Source organism: Lineus longissimus, chromosome 11, assembly GCF_910592395.1.
Source record: "Lineus longissimus chromosome 11, tnLinLong1.2, whole genome shotgun sequence".
Taxonomy (NCBI): Eukaryota; Metazoa; Nemertea; class Pilidiophora; order Heteronemertea; family Lineidae; genus Lineus; species Lineus longissimus.
In genome coordinates, this window is record NC_088318.1 from 9,233,621 (window position 1) to 9,259,337 (window position 25,717).

Genomic DNA, 25,717 nt, shown 5'->3' on the forward strand with positions numbered 1-25,717 from the left:
ATGGCGGTCTGAACACATTAAAAGGTGGAACATGGCATTTTATCGACTTTGAAGTGCTCCGCAGTTAAAGGGAGACTATAGGCAGCAGCTAGGTAGGCAAGATAAAGTCATACAAATTTGCCAATAGGGGTCAGTCATATCTCTAGGCATGGCGCCAGTCTCTCTTAAAGCACAGACAACAGGCATTTGGTCTTAGTATTTGGGTAAGTACAGAATCAAGGCAGCACAGAGAGCAATGATTGAACGATGCTGTGGACAAGTCCAAGGATACTGCATCAGTCACGACCAACTTCTCATCAGAAAGTGTCACCACCAGCATATTCAATGTTCAGTTCCAACCTGTACCAGTCCAATGCACGCCTGTCATGGTCAGCAGTGGTCAGCTTAGCGCGATATGGAACATTCTTCCGAAACTCAAGCAAGGGAAGTCTGCTCATTTGCCTATCTCGCGCACTGCTCCTTCTTGTCAAACATCGTAGTGAAATTGTGGTACAGTGGGGCGTCCTCGAGGATTGCAGCTGGTCGGACAGACGTGAGGTGGAATGTGGGCGGCTGCACTTCTTCGTTGATGTGCGATGGCAGATAGCACAGTTGTTGCGTTGCATGACAGCTGAAAGTGAATGTGATATCATAGAACTGAGGCATTTGCAATGAGACTATAGGTGAAGTAGAAGCAAGGAGTGAAATGGGCCATCTTCCAGTGACTAATATACAGAGTAAGGGCCCTGGGTGTTGTTAGATTCAGCATTGAATGTATTCCTCGTACAAGCGTGAATAGTGTGGACATACAGTGAGAGGTGAGAGAACCCTATTGACTACTTCTTGTAACTTTATCTTGGATATTATATTAGTATTGAACTTCTAGCCATGGAATATGAAGAAATTGAAGTTGTAGGCATGGAATATGAAAAATTATTCAACGGTGAAAGACATTATTCCATGAGGCTTTGCCGTGATCGCAAAGGACGCGACGTGATTGGTTCACATGCTAATGAGGTATGATAATGATAATTACATGTACCTCTATAAATGCTACTTGGATAGCGACTGTGTCGTTGACTGCAACAGTGGTCTATGTCAATGTGTACCTGTAATGTCAATGAAGTATGATGAGGTGATGACGATAGTGCAATTATTAAATATTGGCAAGAGATCATACTGCAACATAGGTCTTGTTTTTGACAGATGACTGTGCGACATTCCCATTGGGTCTTGTTAGAGTCAGCGCTGCATGTATTCCTTGTACAAGCTTGAATAGTTGTGACGGACTTTGAGGGGTGAGAGACCCCTATCGGCTACTTCGTCTAACTTTATCTTGCCTACCTAGCTGCTAGCAATAGTGCCCCTTTATCAAGACTGAAACCCACTGTGTGGGGCTAAGAAATTACCTTTATAATCCTAGTTGGATAACCACTGTGTAGATGATTTGAAGAGTGCTCTGTGGATGTGTGCCTGTAATGTCAATGAAAGTATGATGAGGTGATGACGATAGTGGAATGACGAAATATTGGAAAGAGATCTATTCCTAGAAGAACATATGTCCTGTTTTGACTAGGTGGCGCATTTTAGAATCAGCAGTGAGCACTGTGTGTAACATGGTGGAGGCAGCGGAGATAATAACTGTGTCGAAAGTATTGTTATAGGGCCTTCCCTAGGCCCATGGGGTTTACAATCCACGATTGAAAAGACGTAGTTTGATCGCATTCAACTATAAATCCATTGAACAGTTGTGTTCCTTTAGTCAACCGATGACCTTTTGTTGGGCCATGATCGGGGATTGTAAACTGTAAATGTATTATGGACTGGGAGACGGGGGAAACACAAGTGAAATAGACCAAAACAAGTGATTTTGGGGCTTTGGTTTAGACGCATGCCCCACATGCGCCATGCGGGATTATACGGTTCATGTGAACTTGTTGACATGGTACATGATCTAGTGCTGTTATTGGTCATGGTACATGGTAGGCCTAATCATCATGGCTATATGTTTCGGGAAAAGCTCGGAGTAAAATGAACTGCCGATGAATAATGATGTTGTTCATGTTTACCATGTTTACTAGTACATAGCCATAGGGTATGCACTGGCCAGTGCACTTTCTGCACGTCGTCATGGTCATGTACGTGATACCTTGCATATTTTGTTTTTTGAATGCGCATGCTTTTTGGGCAAAATCACTTGTACCAACACTAATGAATAATGTCTTCTTATCCCTATGACTCCATACACAGTGAGGGCATTGTCCCATTCCCATCAAATGGTAACTTATTGTACCGTATTAGGGTGGAAGTTGGGGAGCAGATACCTACCGCTGCACGCCTGTCATAGTGATGAGCTTAGCGCGATATGGAACATTCTTCAGAAACTCAAGCGAGGGAAGTCTGCTCATTAGCATATCTCGCGCACTGCTCCTTCTTGTCAAACATCGTAGTGAAATCGTAATGGAAAACGTCTGGCTTTGCGCCAGACGTTGAGACTAATAAGTGAAGAACTAATAGGTAAAGAACTTCTACTTGCGCGAGACTGCTCTGATAAAATTATCATTGCAGAGACTACGGTGACGTACACATATATTTTTTACAATCAAAAATGCCCTCAAAAGACGACATGGAATGATTATTTTATTGATATTTCCTACTATATACCTTCCAATTATCACTTTATACAAATAGATCGGCGTTAGGTCGCATGCTTTTCTTTCCTGGTGACACTATAAAGCAAAATAGTTGCAACCCCGTAAATGCGCTATAAGTCCAATAATAAGTGACGGTGACCCGTTATAAATGTTTCGCCAGCTTCGCTTTTTTGCCGCTACGCGGCGCGTTGGGCCCTTGCGTCAAGCACTGGAATTTAAAGAACACTCTCACAAAACAGCCTTTTTTACACCTAAACCTTTATTTTTTATTTCAATGATGTCAATTTACATGTAATATTAGATTTGAAAAAGATAGGATAATCCATGACCGGATGCTAATTGTCTTCGCTGACATATAGAGATAATTTCCATGTTTGCAGCGCAAATAACTGCAAAACGTGAAAGAAATATAACTGAAGTCCTACATCACGTGACCTATTTCTGCTTGAGGAGAGAGGCGAATGGCCCAGTCGAATGGTAGTTGATAAAGTATGGAATTAGTGAAACCTTGGAAACACTGATAAACCTTGGAATATTCAATGTAAACCATGGAATCACTGTGAAAATAGCGCGGGAAATCGGGTGCGTTCCTTCCACGATTTATACCCTCCCAACTGACAGTCTCGTCCCAGCTGACTTTATTGATAGCAATTTGCCAGTTAGTTCAGAAGCCAACATTTTTAATGTGGAGGATGACGTCATCAATTGGCAATGCGCTGTGGTCGTTAAAATATTTTATTTCTCTTCAATGGAAGCAAAAATTAGTTTTTATGATTGTTTTGTATTCCATAGACGATAAAGTATTATGCTCGGTACTAGATGCACGAGATCATAGGACAAACACACACGTGAATAAAAAAAACCGCTTAGAACTGGTGACGTCACAAAGATCTCTGCATCCCTCGATGCGTACTGGAAGATGTAAGAAATCGCTCACGGCGAAGGAAATTTTCATCCGCAAACTTCGGTAATAAACATACATGACAAGGCTTCTTTTATTCATCGTTTGTTATAAAATATCAGTCAATCATAGACAATTAGGCCTAGACATAGTCGTCAACCTTATCCATGCATAATGCATGACAGGCCCCCAATTTTCTCTGTATCACCCTGTATGAACAGACCGATCCGTAGTTCAAATAGGCCCCGCGTGGTGGTGGCGTATTTATAAGCGGAGCGCTATTGGTCCATATTATGGGTGTGTGGTGGGCGTGTCTTCCCATATTTGGGAGATCAGTACTGTACACTGGAGGCGAGGTACAACTGGGTTGTTCTAAAATATAGACTATTGAATCGGATATGCGACAGATTTCTAAATTACCATAAAATTCCGATCTGATCATGTAAGAATAAGCTCCAAATGTTGATTCGTAACCACGTTAGGTTCGAATGGCATTATTTCATGTTTTTATGCATTTTTAGGACTGATTCCAAGGTTTATCACTGGTTCCAAGGTTTCACTGATTCCAAGCTTTATCAACTACCCAGTCGAATAGGGGAGTTTCGATTGGTTGTCGCCCGAATTGGCCACAACTTGCCGTTAGTGCATGCCGGAATCATTTGTTGACTGATGCAAGCAGGAAAAGACAATTAAACGTTGCAAGAAACCGAGTTGGCTGTGCTACAGCGCAATCTGGGTCCGGTTGATAGAAAGCATGTGCACTGATTGATGTACATGACACAACATGTCAACATGATGTTACAAGCTCAGCATGCTTTCTAACAACCGGGCCCAGAGATCCTCTATGGGCGGTTATTTCCGCATAAATAGAGGTTGTCTCAAATAGACATTTTATGTCGTGTTATGACTCGAATAGACGTTTGGTGGCGCTTTTCAAATAGACATACACTCAAATAGACGTTTGGTGGCGCTCGTATCTCAAATAAACATATATTGTCGTGTTTTCTGATTTGTGTGTATAACTCAAATAGACGTTTGGTGGCGCTTTTCAAATAGACATACACTCAAATAGACGTTTGGTGGCGCTCGTATCTCAAATAAACATATTGTCGTGTTTTCTGATTTTTGTGTATAACTCAAATAGACGTTTGGTGGCGCTTTTCAAATAGACATACACTCAAATAGACGTTTGGTGGCGCTTTATTTGAGATACGAGCGCCACCAAACGTCTATTTGAGTGTATGTCTATTTGAGATACGACACAATATGTTTATTTCAGGTACGTCTCCGTTAAAACGAGCGCCACCAAACGTCTATTCGAGTCATAACACGACATAAAATGTCTATTTGAGACAACCTCTATTTATGCGGAAATAACCGCCCATAATCCTCTAGCTGCTTCATATACTTCCTGGTACACATGTTTTATACAGCAATGAATGCAGAAACCATTCATTGAGAGATATACCTAAATATTGCTTTGTATAAATGTCCAGGAACTTGATTGTAAGATGTTTCCATAGAAAAGTTGAGACAAGCGTATTTCAGGACGGGTGTATCCTCATATCCACTCTGAATATATCCGGCTTTCTGAGAAAGAGGCACATGTACAGTCCAGCTCATATTAATATCAACACCTATGACTTTTGATATCTCCCAAGATACGAGACCGATTTCAATGTGGTTTGGACAGGGTTCATTATGTAATCGACCATTTAAAAAAGGTCCCAAAATAACTTTTTTTATTTCAGGAAAACGTCCACCAAAAAATCTGTAGTGTTGTAGTACAGCAAGAACTAAGACTTTCTGGGGTGTTTTCATGTTAATATCTTATCTTGGTTTCGAACTATCCTGCTTTTTCTGCAAAAATGTCAACATGCAACAGATACAATTTTTATTGACCTTTGAAATCTGCCCCAAAACTTACACCACCTCAACAAGAAGTGTGTCATGTCATACATGTAGGGTCCTGTGTTAACAAGCAAAGACAAGTTTCAATAGGTTATTCCTTTTTGTATTCCAATTATTGCACAACAATTCAAATCACATTCAATGAAGGAGATTATCCGGTTCATGGGCATACTTTTATTACGGTACAGTCCTACGCTGTTGAATAGATATGTTTTAGCAAGAATCATAAATGATAAATAATAAAAACCATGTTTATTATTTACAATGTGCTGCTCGGTATGCATTGCTGTTTAAGCGCTATTTGTTAATTCACCACTCATATTGTCATTGATAACACTTCAACCTACACTTCAACGATTTTCAATCGTAGCCAGTATTCCACAGAACATTCTTTGTTAAATTTTGCTGGTAGCTTATAATTCTGTTGAAATAACAGTGCTTGGGGGGGGGGGGGGGTAGCCATGTTCTGAGCTTACAGTGTAGTGGGACAGTGCCAGAAGTCACCACAAATATGAATTATCCAGGGTTGATAATCAACCAGAACAAGTCTGTTATTTCAGAACCAGTGTAAGATAACAACATGAAAACACACCAGGCAGTCATATTTTTTTGCTGTACCATGGCTTTTTTCAGGAAATAATTTTTTTTTACCTTCTGTAAATTTACGTTTACATGCATTGTAATGGTCATGATCATACAGACAACAACATTTGCGACAAATTTGTGCAAACCGCACTGAAAACTTAAGAAGATATACATGTAATAAGTTGTAGGTGTTGATATTAATACGAACTAGACTGCACATGTAAGGCAAGATAAAAATAAAACTGGGGCGAACACATTTAACTGAACACAACGAAGCATTTATTTTAGGGATACCCTAACTAAGAGCCAAGAGTCACGATCACCTTTTTTACAGGACAGATAGGCGTACGTACTTGTCTATCACTGCACCATCTACACGGTCATATTGGTCAATGTTATATCCAATACGCGATAGCAGGTCATGTGATCTTTGAGATTTCGCTGGAGCTGGCATCCCCATCTGGAGGGTGTCTATAAACCGAAGACCAAAGCCCGAAGACCGAAGATCGAAGATGGAAGACCCCCCCAAAACTATAAAACGAAGATCCCCCCAACTATAAAAGGAAGACCCTGATGTCAACTATAAAACGAAGATCCCCCCAACTATAAAAGGAAGACCCTGATGTCAACTATAAAACGAAGATCCCCCCATCTATAAAAGGAAGACCCTAATGTCAACTATAAAACGAAGATCCCCCCAACTATAAAAGGAAGACCCTGATGTCAACTATAAAACGAAGATCCCCCAACTATAAAAGGAAGACCCTAATGTCAACTATAAAACGAAGATCCCCCCATCTATAAAAGGAAGACCCTGATGGTTTTCATTCTCATGTTCAGTTACTGCACAGTTTGTTTTCATTTTCGGTCCATGCTACATTAATGATTTGAGAAAGTAAGTGTACCGGGTACTACACCAGTCGTGTCTAGCCTTAGCAGCTTAGTGGCACAGTTTACATAAGGCGGGGAGCCCCGTACCTGTTACCATGCAGCCGTGCTCCAATATGACCTAGTTTCTCACTGTACTCATCATAGCCAGCCCTCAGCTTCGTCCAGAAGCTGTTTCTATGTGCATGTGTGTGTATCGTCATAGGCATCTGATCTCCTATGTCACTACGCCGCACTCAGGCTAGCTTGCTTGTTGAAATACAGATGCTCAGTCACGTGTTATGACGTGCAAGTCTGCAGTAACTGAACTTGAGGGTCTAAAACCACCAGGGTCTTCCTTTTATAGATGGGGGGATCTTCGTTTTATAGTTGACATTAGGGTCTTCCTTTTCTAGTTGGGGGGATCTTCGTTTTATAGTTGACATTAGGGTCTTCCTTTTATAGATTGGGTGATCTTCGTTTTATAGTTGACATTAGGGTCTTCCTTTTATAGTTGGGGGGATCTTCGTTTTATAGTTGACATCAGGGTCTTCCTTTTATAGTTGGGGGGATCTTCGTTTTATAGTTGACATTAGGGTCTTCCTTTTATAGATGGGGGGATCTTCGTTTTATAGTTGACATCAGGGTCTTCCTTTTATAGTTGGGGGGATCTTCGTTTTATAGTTGACATTAGGGTCTTCCTTTTATAGATGGGGGATCTTCGTTTTATAGTTGACATTAGGGTCTTCCTTTTATAGTTGGGGGGATCTTCGTTTTATAGTTTTGGGGGGGTCTTCCATCTTCGATCTTCGGTCTTCGGTCTTTGGTCTTCGGTTTATAGACACCCCCATCTGATCCATTTTTGACGGCCCGAATGACAAACACGTGTAACTGTACAGAGTGTATGAAGTGCAGGCACAATGTACACCGTATTGTACAGACGGCGTTACGATAGTACGATAAAGAATCCAGGCTGCAGAACCCCTATCCAGGCGGCGATGTCTTACAACGTCATAAACGGTTAAACAAACTTTACTCATTAGCACATGTGGACCTCGGGCTCCCAAAGATAAGAATTATATTCATTTGCCTATATTTTCCCTTTGCTCGTGGCTTTCCTGGCGGCACTTGACTCTTAAATAGAGTATTGGCTCTTGGCTCTTGGCTCTTAGTTTAGGGTGTCCCTTTATTTTAAAGTAGACTTGCTCACATTGAAATCACTGAGTGTTTACACAAGGAAGTTTTGGTTTGCTGCACTCATGATGAAAGGCACTGGGGGTGGGGGGGGGGGGGGGGGGGCAAACAGATTGAATGAGTAAGCCGCCGCCTAAATACTCTTCTCATTAGTTTCACCGATCTAAGACCGTTTATGAATATTCAATTCAAAGCTTGATTATATGCGCATCGGGTCGTTCGGTGCCATTCAACTTGTCCAATTGTGATAGAGAATGGGTCTGCAACACCAAATTGACCGATGGTCGGCATTTATTTTTGTTCCGGCTAGGCCTTTGTTTCGATTTCGTAGTAACGAATCAACAGTTCTTAGATCGTTGAAATTAGGGTAATTAGCTGTTATCAGATGAACAGAGCCGTATCAGCCTCGGTATCACGGTCATAGAACCCGTATCAGCCAGAGGGCGTAGCCCGAGGGCTGATATGGGTTCGAGGCCACGATTGATAAACGAATAATACCTAGCTTATTGGCCCATCTCCATTCAAAACCATTGTAATGACTGGGGCGGAGCCTCATTCCTTGTTTTCGAGGTTTTAGAGTATGATGGGTATATATTTCTCATTCGTGCATTAGGCTTGGCACTACGACAGGCATACATAAAGAAATGATGACATTTCTACCAGATTTGTCAAAATATAAACGGTAAAAAGGAAATGTCAAAACGCAGTGCACTATACTCTTGAAATTTATTAGTAAAATCAAATCATCTGGAAGTTGCTATTGCACCAATTGTGAAATAAGTAGAAATAGTAATGAAACTGACCTAAATTAACTCCACTAGCTTTTAAAAAGTAGTAAAAAATAACCATAAAATGGTTAAGAATTTGTATTTCGATATCTAAAACAACTGATTTCACAGTCGGTGCAATAGGAACTACCAGAATAGTGAAAATGTCTATTAATAGTTGTATTTTACTGATTAAGTTTAAGACTGTACGCCAGTCTATACAAATACAAAAAAGAAGTTATTTATTTGCAATGCTTACTGAAATTTTGTTTAAACTGTTTGGTATGCGCAGCCAATCTCCAAAGAAATCCAGTAGTTCCAGAAGTTACTTCAAATATTAAAGAAAACGTTCTTTTACATCTTGTTTAGAGCGATATTATCGGATTTCTCCGAAAATGAGTTATGCCGATGTACGCGATAAGGACAGGCATGACCTGGGCTTTATTTGTGGGAGAATGACGTATACATGTGGATTTTCTTCTTTATGTCATGCCTTAACTGACAATTAAATGGGAAATGGTCAATGAATTGTCACTCAACTGAGGCGTTAGTTGTCTCACCAAACACCGCGATGGTGGAGAAAAAGGGGAGATCAGTGGCATAGTGGTTATAGTTATAAATGCTGAACGTTGATAACTAAACGCTGAAATGTGGTTTTATCTGCTTATTTGACGAATACAATCGTTTCATACCAACCGAAGCAGTATGTGTGAGACACCAAACCACTGCAGCCAAAACGAAGCTCAATGTAAAATACACAGAAAACGTTACTACACTGCAACCAAGGTGTTTAAGAATGCTCCGCAGTAAAGTTTCAACTAAACTTTCTTTTAAGCACTGGTCTCCGCACTGTATTGGTAAGACCGCGAAGTGAGATGCTAAATGCAATCACCTACAGTACGAACCTCGTTTTGAAATGAACTGTAATGACGTCACTAATTCGATGAGATAGTTTATTTTTAGCTTTTACACTTGTTGTTTATTTTGATTTCTACTGATTTTTGGTGAAGTTATGGGGTAAATTATTACAATTTTATCATTTCTCCACAAGTAATAGTTCATTTGCTTTCCTTTCTGCCATTTGTTTTCAATTTTTTCTGATTATTAATCCCCAACTTGGTTCCAATTATTGCTCTTTGACAGATTTCGGGGTGTAGTTAGGGGGAAACCAGGGCACGGATACCTCTGACCGAGACCCAACATGTCACTATCGCCAATAAGAAAGCGCTTGAACACAGTCATGCAACCAGTAGCAATAATTGCTTCTACTCCCCATACAACTAGCACAGCCACCATGCTAATTACTAGATCCGTTAATTAGGACATGTGGTTTTTGTCACTATTGCCTGTAGTATAGTACATGGCATATGTATGTGCGTGTACGTACATGTATGTACTGCCATGTTTGCTCTGAGGAAATTCCGAAGATCTTATTTCAAAACGAGGCGGGTACTGTAGGTAATTGCATTTAGCATCTACCTTACGCGGAATTGATACCGAGCTGGAGATTTTGGTGAGACAATCAACACCGACAGTAAGGGCTCAATTTCTATTCTGAAATATCTCAAAGTAAACAACGAAAAATGTGGTTTTAAATGCTTTTTGACAGCTTCTACATACTAAAACAACTGGGTTTAGAGTGAACTGCACATTACAGTGTAAATGCACTATCCGCCAATGAAGCCTCGTTTTGAATTCGGCGGTTATGGTTAGGCAGCCGTAACCGCTTGTGTTGGTGCAAAATGTGGAACATTTCAAAAGCATTTAAAACCACATGCACTAATCGATATTTGATTTCAGATGTTTTAGAAGAAACATTGATACCTCACTTGATATTAGCCAAAACCTCGACCTCGCCACGGTTTTATTTGGTCAACATTTTATCTCCATCCTCGCGGTTCGGGTGAGACAACCAATAACTTCAGTGATGTATCGATTCCTTACACAATAACCGCTGAATTTAAAACGCGGCTTAGTTTGCGCATGGTGCATTAACACTGTAATGTGCGGTTTGTTCTAAATCAAGGCATTTTAGAATTTCATTGAAGATATGGTAACGCAAATATAAATTGACCAAACAATTTTTATCTTTTAAAAAATAATCCACTCCGGCATATCACTCTAATTTTGTCGGTCTATTATCGGGTTGGTCTCTGTAGCCTTTCACTCCAAGTTTACCCTACGATATCTGCAGTAGAGAAAACCTCGCTTTCGAGCGCACTGGGGGAAATGGGTGTAAACAGTAGAAACATAAAAATTCCCGAGAACTCGGCTTCGGCCTTACTCGCGAGCTTTTAGCACAAAAATAAACGACATTATACCCTCTAGGATTCTATTACAGTTCAAAGTACAGGTATCGTTCATTTGATGAAGAGATAATCCAGCCGGTACATGTAACTATGCCAATATAAAAATAGAGGTTGTTTTCCGATATTTCTCCAGTAGAGGGCCTTCAAACCTTTATAGAACCCAAATATCTTTAGGACCTCCATAAGTCGGCGCTGTTCTTATAACGCACAGGTCGGCACTATTAAAACCATATAGAAATAAGAGAAAAAAAGTATAAACCGTGGCAGTGGAATGACAGGTTTGAAAAGGTTTTATAATGAGAACAGGAAATAAAAGTACTGCCATGACCCATAAGAAGCCAACCCAGAAAGCAAATAACATATTTTAAATTAACATATTTGAGAAGCGCAAGAGACGTCCATTACAAATCAAGTTAGTCTTTTGAATTCTCGAATATGAAGGCAGGAAACATGCAGTTATGCTTAACATAATAAAAATAACCCATGAAAAATTACGTTGATTTGGTTATATTACAGACTGACAACATTATGTGATGGCAAATATATTCTTCCCACCTCTTACAACAATTTGTGATGTCAATAGACATGATAGAGATATGTTAAAACCAGAGTCTGCAATCTAGCAGGCGCCGGTGTAAGATGAATCTGTCCACTAAAAAATACCACAATCACGTTCCATGAAGGACCAGGTACATGATGGTAAAGATCAATGGTGTTACTTTAAAGCGCCCAATTTGATAAATAACGATTTTCCACTTTTTTCAATTTTCTGTTTATTTAACAGGGATTTGGAGGCCACATCTAGAGTTCATGCATGCAAGGCATAGTCTTAGTTTTTTAACAGACGGTTTCACCACCTTTGACAAGAATGAAGGCACTACCCGGCTCGCAAAATGAAAGCTGACGAGCCCGGGAGGGCAGGAATGTGAGAGCCCAGGGAAGAAGGACAGGATCAACAAATACAAAGCATTTAAAATACTCATCCCTGAGAATGATCTTAACTTTGGCGCGGTGGGCCTTGGTGAAAGGAATGAACAAAGCTTGGTTAAGCAAACGGACTTGGGATACATCTACTTCGGTGATCCAACTCAGGTCTGTACACTTTTGTCTATTGCTAGCCAACTACAAGGTACAGTCTAGCTCATCTTAATATCAACACCTATGACTTGGGATATCTCCTAAAATACCCTACTGATTTCAATGTGGTTTGCACAGGGTTGTCACAAATCTTGTTGTCCATATGAACAATTTGATTAAAGTGAAATGAGTTATTGTCTTTATCATGTAATCGACCATTTAAAAAAGGTCCAGAAAAAACGTTTTAATTTCGGGAGAATACCATCAAAAAGTATCTAGTATTTTAGTACAGCAATACCTAAGACTTTCTGGGGTGTTTTCATGTTGATATCCTATCTGGGTTCCGAGCTATCCCGCTTTTTCTGCACAAGTATCAATTACATGCAATAGATACTATTTCTATTTCTATGCACTGTACCTTGATAAAAGGCCCTGTCTGAACAAGCAAAGACTCGTTATGATATATTATTCCTTTTAGTATTCCAATTATTGCACAGGAACAATTCAAACCTCATTCAATGTCGGAGAGACATTATTATCCGGTTTATGTGCATACCTTTATAAGGGTTATTGACACCGTGTTGTAACTGGACATGCACTTATCACATAAAAATTTTGCTGTTAGGGTATAATTCTGAAGAAATAATAGGGTGTGACCAACCCCATAACCTTGGGAGGGCAGCCGTGTTCTGAGCTTACAGTGGGACAGTGTCAAATGTCACCACAAATAGGAATTATATAGGGTTTATTTTTAACCAGTACAAGTACGTTATTTCAGAACCAGTGTAAGATATCAACATGAAAACACACCAGGCAGTCTTAGTTTTGTTGTACTACAGCACCATTGCTTTTTTATGGGTTTTTCAATTGATTAAACCTTTTGTAGATTGAAAATTAATACATAATGAAGACACTATTGCACTTTATTATAACGTAACGATCATACAACAAAAAATGCGACAACTTTGTGCAAACCGCATTGATAACGGTCCAACTGTTTGGAAGATATCATAAGTTGTATGTGTTGATATTGATATGACCTAGACTGTGCATCAAATTGTAATGTAATTTCGCACCTAAAATTTAGATAGCATAGTCAGTGAATGAACACAATGCAGTCCTCTTTGTAAATAAAACGAACTTTGTTTTTGTTTTTGGCAATACAATTTCGTTAGGTCTGCAAAATCCCTATATCCAGTACCAGGGGGAAATACCTTGGCAAAATACGGACTACTTAATGACATAGAGTACGTTATACAAGGAACAGTCAGCATTAGAACCGACCGAATGGGTGTATTACCGACTGATTTGGATCACAGGCAGGGATGCAGGAGACAGGCGCATGGAGTGTCCCACATCAATGTCTCGCATTGTCATAGGGTATAACCTGAGGACCATGGGCTCATTGTGAGACTCACACAGGGTAAAAAGTAACTCTGAGTGCGGAGACGCTGCCTGGAACAACGTTGTCTTCGTGCAACATTGATATGGGGCAATCGTTGAAGCCTGATATCAAGAATCAGTTTCAGTGTACAGCAACGAATAGCGAAGAAAAACATGGATTGACAAGTGGGTAGTTAATGAGACCAGCTTAAATGGGGAATCTTGGTGTTTTATAATTCAAAATTATTTTGCATGCATAACATGCCGATGTTTATGTAAATTTAGCATTTTCCCCTTTACTTTTAATAATGGGCGACCTTTTAAATCAGATATTTTCAGAAATATCATGCCTAAAATAACGTTCATTAAAAATTGGCAAAGTAGAGTCCGAATGAGGAATGAAAACTGACGTTTGGACGTCCTTCTCTTATGACCCTTCACCGGATTACAAAAAACTAAATCTGTGGCAGGATCAATAAATTACCAGGTCCACTCTAGTTGGCCAAAAGTGCAATAATACGCCACAAGCTATATTTTCACACTAAAGTTATGTTAATGATAAGGTAACAAACAGTATACCTTAAAATGCAATAAAATCAAGTTAAGCGCCTGCTCTATAAAATACGTGTCGGCCAAGAACCTTAAGCTATATGCTCCTGATTGCTTTAAGGTAGCCTTATTAGTAAACGCAAAGTTAAAACACCGATTAATTTGGCTAAACTTTCTCTAAGGCAAAATGGCAAAAATGACCTTCTTGATTCAAAATCTCAAATTTACCACCACCAATCATTACACCCAAAAATACAAAACAAATACCCCAAAAATTGCTTTAGAAAAGCAGTGATACATTCTTACTCAAGTGCCAAGATTGATGTGTATTGGTAGAAGTGTTTTTCGGTGCATGCAGGTTATTCTTTATGAGAGTTCCTCCTTTATACAGGATGAATTGTTGGAAAGAATCTGAAAACGTGTTGCAAAAAAGGCATATGGTAGAAACAATGGGGAAATGAATTCGTAACTCGATATAAACGTCCCAGGTTTGTCAATCCATATTTTGACCCATATCTACAGAGCTTGATAGGCCAACAGGATCTGACCTGAATTCGATATTGATGATGTACTCTCTTTCTCTAATTAATGCTACCAGATTAACCTCGTTTTACGGTGCCATTTTGCACTATGGTCAAACGCTAGACATGCCTTGTTCATTCAAGGACTGTTCTATCTTCAGTACGAAATGGCAACAACCAATATTCTTCGCTCGGTAGACTTGGGTTTTAAAGAACATCATTGTAGGCGTACTCCAAGGCCCACTCCTTTACCTTCTCCTTCCAATCCGACGAAAAGTCAAATTTTGGTCTTTTAAAACCTGAAACAAGAATAACTGCTTGTTGGTCCTATTGACATCTTCCCTGAGCTCTTAGTCATGTTAATACTATCCTGGAAGCGGGAACACTGATCAGTGGGTTACAGAAGGAAACGGCACGTTAGCTCGGTTAATTTTGCACAATAAAAACTAAGGTAAAATACTGAAAATATCGTTTGCGAGAGAGCACGCGCATCCGGCACAAGTCATCTAAATAGTAACAAAGCAAACCAAGATTAACCCAGCGTGAATGTCCGATCGGCGTGTAGCTGACCTATCTTTGATGACTGCCTAAGATTGCCACCAACTCGGATGAAGAAAACTGTGATAGCGAGGATTAGCACAATTCCGACACCGACTCCGATTGAAACTCCAAGACCGAATAGTAGCTACCAATGGATACTTGTGAATTGAATTATTTGATGGACGCTAGCCACTGATGAAACTTGAACCCACCTTTAAATAGGGCTAAAGTAGGCCTTTATTAAGGCCACCTTTACTAAGGAGTTCCTTTGTTAAAGGCACCTATAAGAAATGGTATTCAAGAACCACACTTTAACCTCCCTTATGTTAAGGTCCACCTTTACCTCAAAGTTTCTAAAGGGTCCCTTTGAATAAGGGACACTTTCAATAAGGCTCCCTTTATCCTTATAATGATCTGAGGTAACAGGACGATGTCAGTTTTGAAGTCCCGTGTAATAACTATAGTGATTACACTACCATTGTTATATTATGCCGTGGTCTTGATCTGAAGTGAAGTATATGCAGCTAGGCCTAAATACATGAGAGTTCATTGGGTAGTGCGGCTGTGGAAGCGACAAGTAATTGTACTCAAATTTTGCGGACAACCAACATGCTGAAAACAGGAAAAACCAACGGTTCTCCGGATGACGGCAAAACACAAAAATCGCGTAGACGGTTCAGTGAAATAGAAAAACAGTTACTAATGCAACTGGTCACTAAGGAAAAGCATATACTAGACCAGCGGGAAAATACTACTAAGGTTCTGACTGCCAAAAATGGAGCCTGGGACAGAATCACGAAAAAGTTCAATGCGCAGCCAGGTATCAAACCTTGCGATACTACACAGCTTAAGAAAGTTATCGATAATTTGAAAGTGAAGGCAAAGAAAGACGTTGCACAGGAAAAGAAATGTCGCCAACTGACAGGAGGTGGATCAATGGATAAAGATTCCGTCGCTGATGTAGCGAAGTACTCCACCCACTGGATAACGACTTTGACGATGATACAGGGTATCATAAACCAGAAGGTAAAGTATTGACTCAATACTATACAGCATTGTTTTAATCGAAATAAATAATCTGCCACATTGTGGTGGCTCATAACTGATAACACTCATCACAAAAAGGTAGCACTAATTCGTTCAAATTAATTTTCAACTCTTTTCACTCTTCGTATTAAACTGACAGTCCAATATATGGCTCCGTTCTCCAAGTACCACGTATCCATCACACACATGATAACTGCATTGAATTTAAGAGCATTAATTAGGGTCCTTTTCCAGCTTTATGGAATTGAAGCCACAAAAACAAAACTGTTCAGCATTTATCTAGACCAAACGGAAAACTAAAAATGTTTTACTTCTGGCTTAAGCAAGAGGTTTAAAAAGGTCTCTATTGAATCAAAATGGCAAATTGAATTCTTCAAAACCTCGGTTTTTCAGCCAAGAAAACAAAGCCATCCGCTGGCGCCGGAAAGCCTGACGACTACGAGGACTCATCTGAATCTGATGAACCCCAAGTCATTGAAGAATTAGACGAACCAAACACACCCAAGACTGAAGCCCGCTGTACTCGAAACGTGAAGGAGAGGCCCCGTAGTAAATCTCCATCAGCCGTAGGCAACCGCGCGAACGCAGTTGATTCAGCTTTGGCAATGCAGAGGGAAGAGCACGAGTTCCAGATGAAGTATCTGGAGAACAAAATTAAATTTGAAAAAGACGAGCACGAACAACGGATGGAGGTGTTCAGGTTGCAGCAGTCGTTTTGGACAAAGCTGAATAGTCGAGGATTCCAAGCAGTCACAATGCCAGGCGCCACAGCCAACAATGCTGTTGATGACTACCAACTATCTTCACCAGTTTATACACAGTTGTAATAGGTAAACTTGTTACTTTTGATGCACAATTAAATCCCTTTGGTACATTGTACATGAACAGCAGATCAAAATAATTGTCAATAAATTGTGCTTATTGAAAATGTTGTTGAACAATTGTTTGTCTGATAGCAGCACCCATGACATTATCATCCCTATCGACTACAGGGACATCGTCATCCTCAGCCTCAGCCTCTTCACCAACATCTGGCTCCTTCAGATCAATGGCAATATTGTGCAATACTGCAGTCGCAGTGATGACGGACATTGCTGTGTCAAGCTTCACTCTTATACCCTGTTTCAAACACGGAAATTTGCGTTTCCATATACCAAACATTATTTCAACTGCAGATCTTGTACTCTTGTGTGATCTGTTGTATCGCCTTTGTGCACGGCCAGCTGGGTTCCGAAATGGCGTCATTAAAAATGGTAGGCAAGCGTAGCCTTTATCTCCAAGCAGAAGGCCTTCGAATTGGCGTTGTTCAAGCTGGAAACAAATCCGGCTGTTATCGAAAATCCGTGAATCATGAGTTGACCCCGGCCATCGATTAACAATGTTGATGAATTTCAGATCTGTATCTGCGATGCCTTGAACATTCAGCGACATGAAACCCTTGCGACATCTATAAATTTCACGTTCGTCCAAGCTTGGGGCTTCGATGGGCACATGAACTCCGTCAACGCAACCTAGCACATCAGGAAAACCATACTGTTCATAGAATTTCCTTTTATTTTCAACAGCTTCCTGTCCAATTGGAAAACGAATTACTTCGGCTCGTTTTCTTGTTAACAGTCCTGAAACCCTTTTAACAAGTCTTGAAGCCGATGGCTGGGACACTCCTTGCAAATCTCCGTGAACGATCTGAAACGAACCTGTCGCATAGTAACGGAGTGCAACTAGCACTTGGGTCCTTGGTGACATGGGGTGTCCACGATTGTTCTCAGGTTCCGGGATGTCGTCGCCAATGAAGTGCATCAGCTAGTTAAATCCATCCTTGGTGAACCGAAATCGATCAAAAAAGGCGTCGTCACTGAAATCATCCTCTCGAAACTGAGGAAGCAGTGTCCGGATGCGTGGCATACGCACATTGACGTCATAAAGACGCACTAGTCGGTTGACATAATCGCCCATCGCTGAGTTATCAGAAGAGATCCTTCCACATCGGCTACTAAAGGGAGACTCAAGGATACTCCAGACCAACCTTATGTTTAAAGGCCTCCTTACAGCAATTTAAAGCATTTCCTGTAATGAAGGAAGGTTCTAGAAATGGCCCAACCTTTGCTTAAGGAAGATACATAAAGGAGTCCTTTAGCCAGAAATAAAGGTTGGTTCTTGAAATGAAATTTAGCTAAAGGTTGACTTAAAGTCTCCCTTAGTGTTAAAGGAGGGTTCAAGAATACGGGCCACTGTCATATTGTGAGAAAGGATTTGGCGTCTTAAATCGAATTGACGCATAAGCCGCATATACCTGGCGATTTCTTACGAATAGGAATACGACTTTAATATTCACGATTTAAGAGCAAAATATATATTTTTCCCCGTGTGATTGTTTTCCAGGCCAGGAGTGGAAAACTTCCATCAAATCATTTAAATCGCTGTTGTCCATTGGTTGCTCTTATTCGCTCTCGGAGTTTCAGACGGAGTGGGAGTCGGAATGTTGCTAATCTTCGTTAATATTTTGGAATAGTCTTTAGCTGTCCCCGCTAAAGTTACTTTTTCCCCGTGTTTAAAAACTGCTAGTCTGATTTATATCAGTAAAAAATAAAACATTTACATGTAAATGTAGATGAAGATGGCAATAAAGACATCCTGAAATACTAAAGCTGTGTTTTCCAAGCGCAAGTATGGTGATCGAGAGGCCTATTTTCATCTCAGAGTGTTTTTTTACACGTTTTCTTGCATAAAACAAAAATTTTCTAGTCTGCCCTCGTGGCTTCATCTAACAAAAATCTCTCGTCGCAGCGAACAATTATGATAAATACTCCTCTGTGGGCCGCAGCGCTTACGACAGGCTTTGGCTGTGGGAACACAACACCGTGCAACGACCTCTGCCAACACCATTTGCCCTTCCTTTGTGTCACAAATAGGTCATTACATCAATGCTTGACGACGATCTCATTAAGTCCCCATTCGTGGATTTCACAGACGACACACTTGCACTTCTGCTAATCGTCCTCTCGTTGCTGGGGGTCGCGCGAATAAAACATGGCGCACTCCCAAGTGACACCGTATCTGAAAAGTCATCGCGAACAACAAATGTCAGCTCTTGCTCTTCGTACTCACTTCTCCTCTGTTGAGATGCTGGTGAGTTTGGAAAAATCACCAAGCTGACGCGCTCGTTGCCAGGCTGCAATCCTTTTTTCAGTTCCTTGTTGACAACGGCGTATAGGGGCTCCTTCTTCGTTGTTAAGCCTTCTAAATCTCCTTCAATCTTTATCACCTGTGAGTTACTGATATCATTTAGAGAGTCCATGCTCATATTCACCAATGTCGAGTTACTAGAGTTTGGATTCAACCACTCCGCACTCAACACGTTCAATTCGCCAATACTAGTATAGTCTGGCTCAGTGTAATTTATGGTGGAAGGCGGCCCATCGTTTTGAATAACAACCGGCGGAAGACTAGATTGAGGTGGTGCTACGATTTCTCCAGGTTCACCGTTGAGGGTCCTTGTGGATGATGAGGAACTTGATTGGCCCAAATTTTCTGGACGGCAAATGTCTTTGGAAAAGACAGCTTCTGTGAGCATTTTAATCTTATTAAAATAATTAGTATCGTCGTCACTGCTGGCGTTGCCAGAAACTTGGTACTTAACACAATGTGACGTTTTTTTATGTTGCAAATTACAATCAGAGACAGTCGTTAAACTGGCCTGGTCAGAAACGCCCGAGTTCGGCATTTCTAAGATACTTCTTGAGACGCGGTGGGGACTTTGATCACGTTCTATCGTGACAACAAGATTACCTGCAGAATCGCCAGCGTTAAGGCTTGTCTTACTGTCAAGAGAGAACGAGACGTTATCATCAAGTGAACTCTGCGAGTGACTTGCAGCGACAATATTTGCCTGATAAAACCCACGCTGCGTGGAGAGAACAACTTGATTTTTGTCCCCAGCAAATCCACCAACACTATCAGCAGACCCACATAATTCACCATCAACTTGAATATAGTGCCCAGTATAACTCTGCCCTGTATAGCTATTCATTTTCTTTGCATATCTCCTACCCTTTCTCTGGTTGGATGACGACCCTTCATCTTCCTCATCTTCATTCCCAGCAACAGACAGAGGCGGCTCATTGATCACTTCATTCACGGATGATTGCACCTCGTACTGTTTGACATTTTTCGACAGGCGCTCTTGGAGTATGGTCTCCCATTCCTGTGGTGTACTCTTCCGGACGAACTTCCGCTGTGGCAGTGGTTTGACTTTTTGGGATGCATTCGGCTTCATTTTCTGCCTCGTTAAGCTATCCTGGTGTGGCAAAAGTGGGACCTCTTCAATAGTCTCCATGACTTTTGACAAATGGAAGCTATCATCTGCTTTGTGCCCAAGGTCATTGTTGTAGGTCTCGTAGCCGTAGTCTCCGAAAAACAGCTCCACAACCAGAACACTGATGTTTTCCTTGCAGCCGTAACTCTGAGCCAGATCTTGCAGTTTCTTTGCTGCTAGGACCGGATTGTTCATGTGCATGACCTCCACGACCGCCTCCTGGTACGTTACGTGCGTCCATAGTTGTTTGTTCGCCAGAATGATGAATTTGTCGTCAGGTCCCAGTGTGAGGCTGTGCACGTGGGGGTCTGGAATCACATGAGGGTAGAGGGAGCAGCAGCCGAGTAGCCTTGTGCACAGACCTGTCCCGTAGACTTTATTATCCTGAAAAAAAATAAGAAATGTGAAATTGCCTTTATAGACAGTGGCGATATTTGATATTGGCAACAAGGTATATTCATACCAGTGAGAGGCAACAAATATCTGAAACCGTACAAGGTAAAATGGGATAATTGTAGCCTCTTTTTCACCTATAACTTAGGTTACGCAAGAGATTTCCCAGCAGATTCACAAAAACCGGACTGGATCTTGTAGTGGCACCTCTTCCAATAAATATTGCCTGTAATTCAGAACATTTTATATAAAACAATGCTTCTGAGAGACAATACGAGACTTATGGTCAGGGGCAACAATATTACCCCATCTGAAATTTCAAATTACTTGTTTTTATGCATAAGAACACTTTTTTCACAGGTCTTTATTGGTAATAAAACATTAAGTATTATTACAATCTAGATTGACGACGTGATTTTGCTGATATCAAAGGTTATTTATTGAACACATTAAGTGATATTCGTTGCAATCACTTACCAACAATTTAAACAATATCGTAGCAAGTTAGACTGCTTTTAAACTAGTGTAAAAACACAAAGTTATCACCTCTTTTGTACATCACACCTGTGATATTCTGAAATGACTGACGGTCTCGTCGTGCGCCGTCAAAAACTATAGTTTCCGGGATGGGTCATGTATCAACCCCAATTATAGCTGGAATCACTTGGTAATGCAATGTACATCAGTTTACCCTTAGAAATGATATCTATTCAATGGCGTAGCTTTGACTAGAGACACCAATAACTTTAGAAATATTTCATTTCGAAATAATGTTAGATAAACTAGTATGAAACCTCAAATGTATCATTGTTGGTACATAAAGGGTAACCATTGTATCTATTGTATCTAAATCAGATAAATTTATGATCAAGTAATATACTGTCTTCTCCCACTTAACCGAGCGCGGCTGAATCGTAAAATGACTAAGTCCAAATGAATAGGCCGATTTTACTGGTGGCAGGCGAACATTAGAAAGAACAGCCACAGCTGATAATTATCTCGCTTTTCGTGGGTAATGCCAATGCCTTCCACGTAAGTGGATAAAAGACATGAACATTGACATGGGGTAGTCCTGTACTGAATGAATGAATACAATACAACTAGCGTCCTCATTTTATGCCTATAGTGTTCGTTGACCAAAAATTTCTAATCTAGGGTCTATAATAAATCCAGCTTCATGGGTCTGCAGAATGTCCCAATAAAGAAGTCTTGCTGTTAACGAATAAATTAAAGAAAAGATTTACTTATCAATTTACCAATCAATTTTATTATCCAAACGGGATTTACACGTCATCATCAAAAACATCATCATCCTCTGCTCCTTCCGAAAACTCAATCCCCTCAACAAACTGCTCAAGCTCATCATTTACCATCTCTACCCCCTCCCCGACTTCGTCATCGTCCTCAGGAACTAGGCCACTGGCTCTCCAACAGTTCATAATCGTCTGTTGTGTGACCCTTTCCCAGCTGGAGCTGATCATCCTGACCACATCCCGCCTGGTGATCCGCTCACAATGTCCTTGATCATCAGTGTGGCCGATTTTCCACACTTTCCAAATGGTCCTCAGGTGACACTTGAAGCTCCTGTTTACGGTCAAGTCCAAGGGCTGCAGCAGCGAAGTACATCGTCCTGGAATGAAAGTGTCTGTCCCATTCTCTGCGGTGATTGCATCACGAAATTGCTGATTTCGATGCGCCGGATACCTGTCTAAAAGTAACAGGAACGTGGCCCCTGCTACAAATGGCACAACCAGGGCCTGCAACCACTCGATTAGCGATTGGTGTCGGGCCCAACCCTGTGGACTACCAGTTACCTGGAAAAATAAACAACAAGTATGAACATTTACATTACTTTTCTGAACAGTCAGACACGCACAATGTTTTGGTTCCATCCATGACAAACCTATAATAATTTTAGTCATAGAAGTTCTGATTTTCCTAAAAAATACTACCATTAACTAGAATAACCGTCAATGACAACACTGATGACGTCAGGTTCATGTCCTGTACTACAAGCACGGACTTGTATTCTATGCCAATACTCACTCGCACATTGTCTGGAGCATTCGCCTGAAGCTGCCGAATGACGTCACCATCTGGTGCCAAGCCTCTGAAGTTGACCTCGGCTCGTCCTTTTCGTCCGTCTGTCGTAACTACTAGAGTCACCGTGCATCCAAGTTTCGGGTTGCCTTGGGATGATCTAATGTCAACATTCTGATACCCAGTCGCTTCCATTGTTGATCTTGGCACCATATCTAACAACACGAACGTCTCATTCATGTTCATGATGACATCAAAATCAGCGTCTCTGATGAGGTCGGCAAAATCTCCCCGGTAGTCGGCAACCAAAGCCTGGGCGTTGTCAGGTAACCCCCTTGAATCTTTGGTCTTCCTTCGATAGCTGATTTGTTTCCTGAAATGGAATTTGCATATTGTTAAAATTCACCGCATACAATCCATTAAGGCCGATCCATGCAACAGCGGAATGAAACTCACCTTTCCATAAAGTTGCTAAGCCAATGTGCAGATGCATGGAAAAGGTATCGCAGGGGTCTCTGTTCTTGTCTTTCGGCCTTCGTTTCGTTCGGAAGCCCTGCCCACCATTGCCGAAATTCTCTTCCAGCTTGCCCTTTAATATCCTCACCGGAAACAGGGAAACCAAGTCTTCGGCCCTCAAGGAACCAGGTGTTCAAATTGTTTTCCATTTCGGGCCAGTATGCTGAAATAAAAAAGCTAACACGTTTAACATATTTGGAAATATTGATTGCCGATAACCACAGGTATGAACGAAATGTTAGTCCTAGGAATGAAGGTCCCAGGAACAATAATACTGATATTGTTAAAGGCAATGGTCAGGGTCAGTCGCTTTGATGTATAGTGCGACTTATTCTTCCGTCCATGACACAGAAGCGGACTTATTCCGGTCGGTATAGGCCAACAAGGAAGGAAATTCATTTAGCGAGGAATATAATGCTTGTAGAAACACTACCTTGTGCATCAGTGCCGTGTTGCCGTTGTCTCCTCCGTCTTCTATGGTCTTGAGTTGATCTATCTCGGAGGGCAAACAAGTCATCCTGTGTGCTTAATCAACGTCTAAATGTCTGCGGTGCTATGCGGTGGTGTCTAGCAAAGGATGTCGCAGTTTCAGCATGACGTAATCCTATAGCATGCTCCAATTGGTATGTCTCGATAAGGTCAATCTTCTGATTGAGACTGTAGCTTTTCTGGTGCCTACATGCACCAGGTACAGCCTGGTTAGCATCATCTACATCATCATCATCATCATCATCATCATCATCAGTAGTGGTATCAGGGTCAGGGCTGTCAACATCATCTCCATGCTCCATTCCATACGTTAACATCATCAGGGTACCTGCTAGGCCTACCCACAAAATCCATCGCATTGCGTGCATCTTACCAGAAGAACGTGGTCAAAGCAAGATGGCAGACAACAATTATGACATTTAACACGAAAGTGCCCTTTATTGGATTTCCCCCACAAGAAAACGATTCCATAATCGATTAGATAAAATAAATTCATTTGAAAGACTCTGGATTGGTCAACCATTTACATGAACTTACGTAACTTCAATAATCATCACCCTGACTGCAGGGATTACTGGCCCTGACCGCGACCAGGCGTTATTGAATTGACAACATTTACAAGGTTGTCTTCCTATAACCATTGATCAATATAATTGGCTGTCATATTGAATGTTTGCAGCCCACCGGTAAAAACTACAGACTGCCATGTTTCTGGACTTAGTCATTTTCGAGCCATTTTCCTGGCGCTCGGTTAAGTGGGAGAAGACAGTAATTCAGGTATAAGAATGAAGAAACCCAGCATCTTCATGATTCATGACAGGATATATTGAGTTATTCATAGGGGCTACAAATACCCCGCGGGTACCTTGGTCAGAAAAGTTTCTCAGAAAACTGTACTATTAATAATGACATCAAATGCCGCATATAACTTTCTCTACACTCAATACTGATCACCTGAACCTCTGTTAGTGTGGAAAATTAATACCTGCAATAAGTTCGATCCCAACTTTTTTGTGCATGCGTGTGATTTGTTTACTTCTTATAGCCAAAGCTCTTACATAACATGTTGCATAATCCAAAACTATTTATGTTGTGATACTCAAGAGTCACCTCTTTCATATCCATGCTTGGGTTGGCTGAATAATTACATGGTTACCGGAATATATATCAAAAACATAGTCAGGGGCTACAATTACCCCATTTTACCTTACACACAAAGAATCATCAAAACACCAAATGTTCAACGCCGAAAACACAGTGCCCACTCGATTGACCCTGCTATCCTTAAGAATAAAGGCGACATTCCACGTGAGAGTTTTCTCTCAGAAGTTCACTCTCAGACACTCTCAGTCACCAAGTCGCATGTGGACAAGACGCTGCGAGTAGCTGTCCGAGAGCGATCGATAAATGTCAGAAGTGTAGAGCTGGGCGATCTTATGTCATGTGGACGGACCAAAGGCAGGTCATTTCGGACACTTTTTGTTATGTCAGATAGTGCTCTCAGTGAATAGGACTGGTTCTATTTTGCAATAAACTTCCAGCAAGTATTCAATGCATTGGTCATTTGGCGCATATGCATAGCTACCAGCAACATGGAAGTAAGCAAAGAGTGGAGTCGGAACGACACATTCCAACTGATAGCTGTGTATGGGGCGAACCCGTGCAAATGGGATGTGCAAT

General features: G+C 41.0%; 1 protein-coding gene across 5 annotated transcripts in view; it reads right to left on the bottom strand.

The window, feature by feature from the left end:
* Window positions 1-7,756: 7,756 nt before the first annotated feature.
* The window catches only part of LOC135496244 (PH domain leucine-rich repeat protein phosphatase 1-like), a 111,437-nt gene continuing 93,476 nt past the window's right edge, over window positions 7,757-25,717 (bottom strand). For 2 of the 5 annotated variants that reach the window (XM_064785439.1, XM_064785437.1), the window contains exon 18: window positions 16,793-20,983. In XM_064785439.1, coding sequence (XP_064641509.1) covers window positions 19,187-20,983 — 1,797 coding nt within the window. In that variant the 3' untranslated portion in view covers window positions 16,793-19,186. Of the gene's footprint in view, window positions 20,984-25,717 lie in introns of all 5 variants that reach the window. The other 3 variants (XM_064785441.1, XM_064785442.1, XM_064785440.1) reach the window with 3 other exon arrangements.